Source organism: Oncorhynchus tshawytscha, linkage group LG10, assembly GCF_018296145.1.
Source record: "Oncorhynchus tshawytscha isolate Ot180627B linkage group LG10, Otsh_v2.0, whole genome shotgun sequence".
Classification (NCBI taxonomy): domain Eukaryota; kingdom Metazoa; phylum Chordata; class Actinopteri; order Salmoniformes; family Salmonidae; genus Oncorhynchus; species Oncorhynchus tshawytscha.
The window spans coordinates 42,828,075-42,840,495 of NC_056438.1; the positions used below are offsets into that span (position 1 = coordinate 42,828,075).

Genomic DNA, 12,421 nt, shown 5'->3' on the forward strand with positions numbered 1-12,421 from the left:
AGGGAAGGGCAATGGAAGGGCAAGGAAGGAGAAAGTATGAAACCGAAACAGAAATCCCAAAGGAAGCTCCTCTCCCTTCTCTCGTTCTCTTTCTTTTTTCTATCTCTCCGTCTGTCTCGTCTCTTTTTAACTCCTTTTCTCTCTTCTTTTTTTTCTCTTCCCTTCCTCCCCCTCTCCCTTTCTCCATCTCTCCCCCTCTCCTGCCCCCATCTCTCTCTTTCTCTGCCCCTCCTCCTCTCTCTTCTTCTTTTCCCCTCTCTCCTTCCCTCCCTCTCTGTCTCTCCGACTCAGGGTCTCATCAGCCTTTATTGCAGCTCATTAAAAGCGTGTCCACAGACACCTAGCTCATCCCTCTGCTCGCTCAACCCTTCACTGGCAAGATGTTCCCCTTAAAGCGGAGCAGCCCAGCAAACACACTCATGTTTATACAGCATACGGTAGACACACCAAAACACAGATGCCGTAAACCACACACACGCACAGCACTAACACACCTATATACTCACACAAACATGTATGCACAGACACGACACACACGCACACACATTTATACGCATATTTATAAGCACGCATACACAAACACACACACAGCGGCCAGGATAATGGGCCCCAATTTACTCCAATTTACTCCTCTCAACCTTAACGCTGAAAAAATAAAGCGGAGTGTATTTCTCGGTGTGCTCAGGCGTGTGTTTTTATGTATTTGATATTTTACCGTTCCATTAGAAATAAAAGCCTATTACCACAAGTATTGATTGAATGCTGTTTCCTGATACAGCCTTTCTCATTTGAACACGGGCAGCTGCTGCTTTTATCTCCGGGGTGAGCTTATGAGGAGCGCCAATGGAGGGAGGGAGAGAGATAAAAATGGGATAGGGAGAGAAAGTGTGTGTGTGTGTGCACATACAGGTAACTGCCAAAATAATGGAAACACTTGAGTAAATGAGGGATACAAAGTGTATTGGAAGCACTGGCTTCCAAGCAGATGTGATTCTCAAGTTAATTAACATCCCATCATGTTTAGGGTCATGTATAAAAATGTTGGGCAGGCCATTATTTTGGCTACCATGGCTATGCCCCCCATAGGATGACAATTCCCCCATCCACAGGGCACGTGTGGTCACTGAATGGTTTGATGAGAATGAAAATGATGTAAACCATATGCTCAGTCGATCTAAACCCAGCTGAACACTTATGGGAGATTCTGGAGTGGTGCTTGAGACAGCGTTTTCCACCACCATCAAACAAATCAACAAATTAGGGTATTTCTCGTTGAAGAATGGTGTCACATCTGTCCCATAGAGTTCCAGACACTTGTAGAATTTATGCCAAGGTACATTGGAGCTGTTCTGGATCGTGGTGTCCCAACACCTTATTAAGACACTTTGTATTGGTGTTTCTGTTATTTGGGCAGTTACGTGTGTGTGTGTGTGTGTGTGTGTGTGTGTGTGTGTGTGTGACAGGATGGTCCTTTTGAGGCTACTTGAGTGTGAAAACTGTGACAGCTTTCCAAACCAGCTCTCGTGAATAGAGAGGAATGATTTAGAAGTCACCTCCCAAATTGAACACCTTTCACACACAGTAGGTGGAGACTGGCTTCTCACAAATTGATTGTGATGTGTCTTTCTTCTTTTCCTTGGGCTAGCCCAGGGCCTCCCAAACCTTTTTGGCCCACGACCCCATTTAGATATATGAAAATTCTCGCGACCCCAACCATATGAAAAAAAAAGAATGTAATTAACAGCCTATTTTTCCTTTTATTTTATTTGGGGCTATGGCAGTCAATTGCAAAACATAGCATCTAATAGCATTTCTGATTTGTCTTCCCAACTCACCATCACATACTTTTGTGGGGCAGTCAATTGCAAATTCGTCTGGCATAATGTCTTTTGTCTCAACACCACTAATGAGATGGTCGACAGTGTGCACCTCATCTCCGCTGTCACATCCAACCTGGATCGATATTTATTTTTTGGTTTTAATGCAGATGAGAGTACTGAATCCAGCTTCACACAGATAAGAGCCGGCAAAAGGGTAGCCTACCATGAGTTGTATGGTGCTTTCAAAACAACCGGGAACCAGGTCAACTCATGACGTCAAGTGTTCTTTAGGTCGGAAAGTCAGAGCTCTAGAAAGAGGCCTGAGTTCCCGAGTTGGATTGCCATTCAAAGTGATCAGTTCAGTGAGCGCACTGAAGTCTGAGATTTCCGATTTCCCAGTTCTGAGTTCCCAGTTGTTTTCATGCTCAGAGGGAGACGGCAGGGTATTCCCTTTGAGTCAGGAACCAAAACTCCACTGTAGTGACCCATGAATGCGTTGTCTGTAGCATTCGGTCATGACAGCCGTTTGATTCCACTTACTGGCATGTCAACTGATCCAGAATCAAAGTCAAACAGATTGGGAAGTAGGTCCGCCCCAAAGTGCTTTCCCAAGCGTTGGAGGTGAGCAGTCATCACTCGTGTGGGACACTTACTGATGCAGTTTTCTGTTATTTCCCCCCCTCGATAACCACCAAGCCTGTGTGAAATAGAACATCATCATGCTCTGGTGTCATATCTCCACATAGTATTGCAAACAAACACATCTAGCGCAGTGGATGTAGTTAGATGTAGTTTACAATCGAAGTTACCTTCTGCAGTATCTCGGAGTTCTGTGCCCAGCTCTTTTGCCGCCAATTGCTCTCGGGGTATCATACAGTGCGTCCATATGGCAGGGGGAGACTCATTCATAACTAGAGTGCAGAGGGCGTGATCGATGGAGCCCCATCTGTGAAAAAGCATTCGATCCCATATGGAATCTGTTTATCGTCAACAAATTCAAGGACATTTAGGCCCTCGCCATTTGGAGAGCATAAGCTGGGGAGGTTTTTGAGTCATTCACTCAGAGTTTCCTCTTGATTGCTAGCAATAGCGTCAATTCTTCGTTTAACAGTGTTATCTGACTACGGTACTGATCTGAGTTTCTGTGCCTTTGCCTCCCCGCACAATTTTTTCACCATATTGTCACGCCCTGATCTTAGAGAGCCTTTTTATTTCTCTATTTGATTAGGTCAGGGTGTGATTTGGGTGGGCATTCTAGTTTTCTATTTCTTTGTTGGCCGGGTATGGTTCCCAATCAGAGGCAGCTGTCTATCGTTGTCTCTGATTGGGAATCTTACTTAGGCAGCATGTTTTCCACCTGAGTTTGTGAGACCTTGTTTTTGTTCAGTTACTGTGTAGCCTGCAGAACGTTACGGTCGTTTTTTTTGTTTTTGTTTTTTGGTGTTGATCTAAAATAAAGAAAGATGTATGCTTACCACGCTGCGCCTTGGTCTCATTCCGACGGCGGACGTAACACATGTCAATTGCGGCTGGTAATATCAAAGTCTCTGCAGTAGTCTGTGGTTTCATAGTGTAGCCATTCACCGTGGGACGGTCAAGTGCGGCCTTTTCCCATGATGTAAGTTGGCTCTGTGGTTGAATTTTGTCTTTTAGATTTGAATCATTTCCATTTAGATTTTTAAGGTTAACCAAATTACAATGATTTTGAGATACAAGTACGATATTATGATACACTATATATACAAAAGTATGTGGACACCCCTTCAAGTGAGTGGATTCGGCTATTTCAGCCACACCCGTTGCTGACAGGTGTATAAAGTCAAGCACACAGCCATGCAATCTCAATAGACACAGCAGCAGAATGGCATTACTGAAGAGCTCAGTGACTTTCAAAGTGTCACCGTCATAGGATGCCACCTTTCCAACAAGTCGTTTCATAGAATTCTGCCCTGCCAGAGCTGCACCGGTCAACTGTGCTGTTATTGGGAATTGGAAACATCTAGGAGCAACAACAGTTCAGCTGCAAAGTGGTAGGCCTCACAGCACGAAATGGTAGGGCTCACAGCATGGGACCGCAGAGTGCTGAAGAGCATAAAGCGTAAAATTCGCCTGTCCTTCGTTGCAACACTCACTACCGAGTTCCAAACTGCGTCTGAAAGCAACGTCAGCACAAGAACTGTTTGTCGGGAGCTTCATGAAATGGGTTTCCATGGCCGAGCAGCCGCACACAAGGCCTAAAATCACCATGCACAATACCTAGCATAGGCTGGAGTGGTGTAAAGCTCACCACCATTGGACTCTAGAGCAGTGGAAATGCGATCTCTGGAGTGATGAATCATGCTTCACTATCTGGCAGTCCAATGGACGAATCTGGGTTTGGTGGATGCCGCTACCTGCCCGAATGCATATTGTCAACTGTAAAGTTTGGTGGAAATGAATAATGGTCTTGGGCTGTTTTTCATGCTTTGGGCTAGGCCCCATAGTTCCAGTGAAGGGAAATCTTAATGATACAGAATACAATGACATTTAGACAATTCTGTGCTTCCAACTTTGTGGTAACAGTTTGAGTAAGGCCCTTTCCTGTTTCAGCATGACAATACCCCCATGCACAAAGCGAGGTCCATACAGAAATGGTTTGTCGAGATTGGTGTGGAAGAACTTGACTGGCCTGCGCAGAGCCCTGACCTCAACCCCATCGAACACCTTTGGGATGAATTGGAACACCGACTGCGAGCCAGGCCTAATCGCCCAACATCAGTGCCTGACCTCACGCATGCTCTTGTGGCCGAATGGAAGCAAGTCCCCTCAGCAATGTTCCAACATCTAGTGGAAAACCTTTCCAGAAGAGTGGAGGCTGTTGTAGCAACAAAGGGGGGACCAACTCCATATTAATGCCCATGATTTTGGAATGACACATTCGAAGTCCACATACTTTTGGTCATGTAGTGTATCTACTGTATATATATATATATATATATATATATCTATCATGATTCTGGAAATTCTCCCACAACCCCATTTTCATATCACGCTACCCCTAGTTTGGAAACCGCCGGGATACGCTTTTATTCACTGATCTGCCGTTATTGGTGGAAAGCATTTTTCAGCCATCCTTGATTGTTTAATTGGTGATAAATTCATCTTTATTGTGTTCAATCCTCATTCACTTCCTGAATGCTTTCATTCATTCGCTTCCTTCTCTCGCTCAGTCCTACTTCAAAACAGTGCAGGAACATGTGAGCGCAACTTGACTGGCAGCTATTTGATTGGGTTTTTACCCAAGAGGAGAGGAGAAAGCTGGGCATTGTGGAGGATCAGAGATGCTGAGAAGCTTCCAAACAAATTATTGAAGGGCACTCCATAGGATGGTGTTAACTCCTTCGAAATTCGAGGGAGATTCCGTGGAGTAGAACTGAGCAAGTGGGCTGAGTGACTGAACGGAGACTGAGAAATGGAATTGTGCCACTCTCTCAGTTACTTTCATGGTTGTGTTCGCTTGGGCACGCACCAGAAAAAGTGTTAAGTCCAAGTAGTCCATCGCTGTTTCAGTCTGTTTTCTATTGTTTGGTGCTGAATGGACATGACCCAGGTGCTAAAAGGCCTCTCTTAGTGGTTATATCTGACCTCTGTCTCCCAGGACTCAACGAGTGCTCGCTCAACAATGGCGGCTGCTCTCACATCTGCCTGGATCGACCAATCGGCTACGAGTGCCATTGTCCCACCGGGTACCAGCTACTGGACAAGAGGACATGTGGAGGTGAATATTGAGAGCGTGCACACACACATACGACAGAATACAGATGCCAACACACACACACAGAGACACACACAGTACAGTATAGACACACGCACATAAATAGTACCGTGACCCTCATACCCCGTTCTCGAAATTCCATTCCTTTTTTTATCAATATAATTTCTCCATCTCACTCAAAGTTAGACTGCTATCTGTTGGAAGAAATGTGAAGACTTGAACCCACAGATACGGTCTCATGTTTTCACCTCTCTTTTTGAATTTCAATTTCTCTCTTCAAAGTACAGCTTTTAAGCCACAGAATTGATTGATCACCTTTTATTTTACCAAGCGAGATCTGGTCGGTCCAAGGTGACAGCTCTTAGCCCCCCACGTTAAATTCAGAACTGCACCCACATACAAACACACACATTATGTTATTCTGTCCTCGTGGGGACCTAAAATGTGTTTCCATCTTAACCTTAACTCTAACCTTAACCAATAACCCTAAACCTAACCACTAACTCCTTACCCTAACACTAATTGTAACCCTAAACCTAACCACTAAGCTTAAAATAGCCTTTGTCCTCATGGGGATGTGGGAAATGGCCCCACGAGGGAGGATTGTCCTTGTTTTTGTTTCTATCCTTATGGGGAGTTTGGGGGATTTTAGGTCCTCACAAGGATATAAGAACCAACCAACATACACACCTCCACCATTAGAGTCCAGTGTGATTGATAACCCCCTCTTCCATTCCACCCCAGACATTGATGAGTGCGAGAGCCCCAACGCCTGCAGCCAGATCTGCATCAACTACAAGGGAGACTTCAAGTGTGAATGCTACCAAGGCTATGAGATGGACCCCGTCACCAAGACCTGCAAGGCAGAGGGTGAGTGACAGCGGGAGGGAAGAGGGAAGGGAGAGAGTGAGGGTTGAAGCAGAGGGAGGAAGGAATGAAGGGAAGGACAGAGAGAGAGGGAGAGAGGGAGGGAGGTAGAGACATCAAGTATGAGTGCTACGAAGACTATGAGATGGACCCCGTCACCAAGAACGGCAAGGCAGAGGGTGAGTGACAGTGGGAGGGAAGGGGGATAGGGAGGCAGGGAGGAGGAAAAGAGATGAACCCCAAACCGATCCCTAGCCCATACCCCTTAAGCCCCACCTAGACTGTCAGATTAGCAAGGTGGAGCTTTCAGCGTTGTTCATATCCATTTTCCTGAGATCTAGTGCCTATGGATGTGTGGCACAGGAGCTGGAGAAAAAAATGGAATATTTATACAGAAAGATCATAAGGTTATATCCGCTCTCTGTTTGCTGCATCAACACGCACCCAAGAGGTTCAATTAGGTGTTTCTGTATTTCAGGAAAGAAACGACACCCTTAGCACCCATATAAAGGTTTTAATGCCATATTGTTTTTTTGATAACAAAGAAGCACTTACATTTTCCTATGAATTATCTTGTTGCTCCTCATTGTTTTTTCATGCACCTGGGTTGGAACGTAGTTCATCTAAAACACCTAACAAGTGTCAGTATGACTACTGATTCACACACACACGCACACACACACACACACTCATACTTACACACACACAGCCCAGCCATGCTGAATGATATTAGTACATTTTAATGAGAGTAATATCACAGCAGTCGACAGGCTTGAGGGACCCGCTGCTACTTTAGTCACACTCCCTCACTCACTCATTCACAAACTCACTCATTCACGCACTCATTCATTCACTCACTGACACACACACACACCACTGCTTCTTTTGTCTGTGAATCAGTGCTGTGTGTAACTCTCCCACTCCTTCCAATTAGGAAATGCTTTTTTAAGAATGTAAACATGGCCTCTTCTCTCCTCTTCCCTCAATTCCTCTCTCTCTTCAAGCTTTTGGAGATTATTTTCTGAGGAGGCAGGAATTACAGAAATGACCCTCTTGGCATTGTTATTTTGGAGAGGTACTCATGTCACGCTATTAGAAATAATTTGTTGTAATGAGCTAAACTGCTGTGACTCACCTTGGTACCCTGAGGGCATGTGAGCGTAAAGATTGATTCAGAATGTAAATACGTCACTCAGTCGCTAAAGCTAGATAGGAAAGTAGTGTGGTTTAATTAGATGATGTTTCTTTATCCTGCTCCACTAGCTTTTGAGTTTTTTTTGTTGGCAAGCGTATATACAGTGTGCACTTGCGTGTCATGTACGCCATGTGGACTAGGCTATTTCAGCCACACCCGTTGCTGACAGGTGTATAAGATCTAACACACAGCCTTGCAATCTCCATAGACAAACATTGGCAGTAGAATGGTTTACAGCTGTGAGTCTTTCTGGGTAAGTCTTTCTGGGTAACGCTACTTAACAGCTTCTACCCCCGAGCCGTAATTAATCAAATTGACTATTTGTATTTTACACTGCTGCTACTCACTGTTTACCCCTACCTACATGTACATATTACCTAATTTACCTTGACTAACCTGTACCCCCACACACTCAGTTATTGTTACTTTTTTACTTTAGTTTATCTAGTAAATATTTTATTAACTCTTATTTCATTAAAACTGCATTGTTGGTTAAGGGCTTGTAAGTAAACGTTTCACTGTAAGTTCTACACCTGTTGTATTCGGCGCATGTGATAAATAAAGTGAGATTTGATTGGAAAAGTCAAGGGGTGTGAATACTTTCTCACTCCTTCCGTAGAAAGAGCCCAGGAAGATAGGCCATAGAATATGAATTCTGGCCATAGAATATGGGTGAAATAAGTTGACCTCTCCACTTTCCCTTCTACAGGGAAGTCCCCCTACCTGATGTTTACCAACCGCCATGAGATCCGTCGGGTGGACCCAGTGAAGAAGGATTACAGCCAGGTGCTGGCAACCCAGAAAAACGCTGTGGCGCTTGACATAGACGTGGCCAATAACCGCCTGTTCTGGTGCGACCGCTTCCACCGTAACATCTACAGGTACTGGTTCTGACACTTGACCTTAGGGTCGCAATTTACAAAATTCCTGAAACTTTCCACAAGTTCACAGGTTTTTCAGAGATCCTACTTGGAGGATTTCCAATTGAAGCATTGCCTCCTGATTCCCACCTGGGAACTTTGAGGGGAAAAAATCTGACCCCTTTCCGGATAGTTAACCTATGAACTTTGGGAAGGACAATCACTTGCTCCCTCACTCACTAATGTCCTTATGCAATCACCTCTTAGGATTGCTTTGTTTTTGAAAATGTTTCGTCTTGAAAAATAAATATATTTCAAAAGTTGTTCATCTGAACGCATTTCAACACAGATGGATTGGATTAATATGGATTCATCTAGTGGATTATGTAAATTCTTATATTATCATTTTTTCCCTACTTGGGTGGGAGCCAGTCACATTTAATGAACTCATTTGTTTTATCCCTCATACCTCTCTAACCTCTACCTGGTGTCTCTTATCCCACATGGGAGTGTGCTAATTGGGACAGTATATCAGAGAACTGGAATCTATATGCATTACCTATACTCATCTCCCCTGTTGTAAAAGTGCCCAGTCATTAGCTTGTAGGACAGCTCCCTGTGTGGACAGCTGCTATTCTGGATAGAGTGTCTCACCTACAGAGACTGACTGTGAGATGAACCCTTTGAAATGAACACAAGGTTAATTTATTTCGTTAAGCCATGGCCAGCCACAAGTGTCACTCTGTTACTGGCACCACTAGGACCATCAAACCAACACAGATTACTGACCTGTGCACTAGAGGTCTTCACGTGTCCAAAAAGTTAAGTCTGTTCTGAAATGGATCTTTGGCTTTCCCACCTGACCCGATATACAGGTACATAAAAAAAAAACAGACCCGCCCAGAATGAACCCGAGGGCAGTCAGACCCGTTCTGAAAAGGCCTGTTGATAATAAGACACAAACAGACCCGTGCTGGTTCGGATCCCAGAGACCCATTCAGATCGGATCCCAGAGACCCATTCAGGTCGGATCCCAGAGACCCATTCAGATCGGATCCCAGAGACCCATTCAGATCTGAGAGTAGAACGAAAGAGCGAAAGAAACCGCCGACTGGGTGCTGCCAGCGCCATCAATAAACAAGCAATATTGTCCAAATGATCCACAGTTACATGTCCTTAAAAATTGCGTATAACAACAACAAAAATATGTGTTGTGTTTCGATGTGTAGCATATTCAAAACGTTATAGCCTATTGTTTTATTGGTTTTTACTTTCCTGAAACATGAATTGCCCCCCTCGGAGATTTAAGCACTAAATTCATCAGGGCATTGCTTGCATGTAGGCCTATAAGCTAAGGCATCCACTGTATGATATTAATATTGCAAAAAACAATATATAAAGGAAGAGAAGCTTACTCCTAGCCCTAGAGAGACCAAGAGAAAGAGAGCTATGCCAGCAATATGTTCATAATACCAACATGCGTCCGCTATACAGCTAAAGCATACAAAAGGAAGCTAACTTGTTCATTTTTCAATCAGAATTTTTTAAATAATATTATATTGTTAGATTAAATGAGTAACTCTGGTAGGCCTAAAACATTCTTCCTCACCTCAAGTTCAACTGTCGGAGCCAGTTGGAGGGCTGATGCGTTCTGCCTCCATAGGCCTGCAGTAGCTAATCCTACTAATAGCCACACCATGTCAAACCTTGGCAACTTTATTAGGGTAGTATCAAAAGTAAGTCAAGTTATTGTTTATAGGGAAAACATAAACAGGTTATTATATTGTGGCATTAAATAAAGTTTTGCATCTCGCCCTTTTTCGGTTTTTACTTTTCATGTTTTGAGAGCGAGTAGCCCTAGTAACCCTACCGGTAAATCTATTATGTTTCGGCAAACACAACATTACAGTTGGAACTTAATTTGTCTGAAGAAAATGGCTCAACATAATGAAACAAAACACTTGTTGCATATTTAAAGAACTGATTTGAAAAAGACGGCTAATTAAAATCATACATGTAAAATAACCTTTATAAAAGTGTCTTCAGCAGGGATATAAATCTCCTCTGGCAGACCGTTACCAGTCTGACGTTTGCTCAAGTTTAAATCCCCTTTAAAATTCAATCACAGTGCACAGGTTATCTATCTGCGTTGAATCCTGGCTCTTACTTTCGAGGTAGCTGGTGCAAGTCTTTGAGTGTGATTCACAAGCTTTTCTTTTTACACCCCTATCTATTATCCATATTCACATGTCCCCCTCTCTCCCACAGTGCTCTGATCCCGGAGGCTAGTGTCCCGTCCCAGCAGGTGACCCTGGTGGACTCTGGCTCTCTCCTCTCCCCCGAGGGCCTGGCCCTAGACTGGGTCCAGCACAACCTCTACTGGACCGACTCGGGCCACAAGACCGTCTCGGTGGCCTCAGCCTACGACGGCCTCAAGAGGAAGGTGCTGGTGGACACGGAACTCAGCGAGCCCAGAGCCATAGCCCTGGACCCCCAGCACGGGTAAGTGTGGGGGTTTGTGTGTTGGTTTGTGGTCATGTTGGCGCAACCACCTCGTGAATCAAGAAGGCCAACAATGCCATATTGAAAAGACAAGAGCACAGGTGAAAAACGAGCTCCTGCTCTGGCAGAACTTCCACCAATAATATATAATGTCCACTGCGCCACAGAGTGTTACAGGCACAGATATGACCTCACCAGCTGTCAGCACAGTCACTGTACTTGTGATATGTTTTAACATTGTGTCATTGTCCTCAATGAGGACGAACGAACGAGTTGGACACCGATGTGAATGTTTGTCAATATGTAGAGAGTATGTCTGTCTGTGTAAACATGCATACAGCAGTAAACAGCTTGATTTCGTGTTGGTTTCCCTAGACTATCATAATATATGCCATTTAGCAGATGCTTTTTTCCAAGCCGACTTAGTCATGCAGGCATACATTTTACATAATGGTGGTCACGGGGATCAACCCACTATCCTGGCTTTGCAAGCGCTCTACCAACTGATCTACAGAGGACCACCATTCCTCTCCCCAGGTTCATGTACTGGTCTGACTGGGGCACTCGGGCCAAGATTGAGAAGGCTGGGATGAATGGGGTGGACCGACAGGTCTTGGTGTCAGATAACATCGAGTGGCCCAACGGCATCACCCTAGGTAAGAGGGCGCGCACACTCTCACACAGACTCACATATATGGTCACATATATACACACACATACGCGCACATAAACACAAACAGATCCAGACAGACCCAGACGCACACACGCACGCACACACACGGGAGGGGGGGTTTACACAACACCACTTTTAAGTGAGAGCCTTACAGTGGGTTTTCACCAACAACAAATTCGGCATTAGAAGTTCTGCCCCCAGCAGGATATGCAGGGGATTGTAGGAAGGTAAGAGGTGAGAATCCTGCTAGCTGAGTGGTAGAAAAAGTTCAGCTCTGCTCTACTTTATGCAAATTTCAAGCGAAGCGTTGGGTTGGAACAAAGCGTTGTCAAGAGGAGGCGCCGCGTGAGATTTACCCTGTTGAAAGCCTTTGCTGAAATGCTTTGGTTTTAACAATAAAATATGTATTTTTCAAGCAAGCTTAAAAATATTTTTTCCTCTATATCTGTGCGCCTTAGAAACCTTTTAACACTAGAACCGCTGGGCCTCAACCAAATGAGCAGTCATTGTAACTGCAACATTAACAGTGTAATTAATACATTTAATATATGCTATCGCAAAAATAATAAGGCCTTGGGTAAACATTAGAATACTATTATTATTATTATTTTATAACACAACAGAATTTTCATTGTGTCATGCAGGCTTTTTGTAAAAACACAACATTAAAGTGTTCAATCAATTTTATTCATGGAGTGCCTTTGTTACAACTATGAAACAGAAAGCATTTGTGTTGGAACACGGTAACAG

General features: G+C 44.1%; 1 protein-coding gene across 1 annotated transcript in view; it reads left to right on the plus strand.

Annotated features, from left to right (window-relative positions):
- The window catches only part of LOC112259574 (low-density lipoprotein receptor-related protein 8-like), a 174,201-nt gene that overhangs the window by 137,113 nt on the left and 24,667 nt on the right, over nt 1-12,421 (plus strand). Inside the window, 5 exon segments of the mRNA XM_042328564.1 lie at nt 5,458-5,577; nt 6,319-6,444; nt 8,346-8,517; nt 10,765-10,998; nt 11,536-11,654. Of these exon segments, the coding sequence (XP_042184498.1) occupies nt 5,458-5,577; nt 6,319-6,444; nt 8,346-8,517; nt 10,765-10,998; nt 11,536-11,654 (771 nt within the window).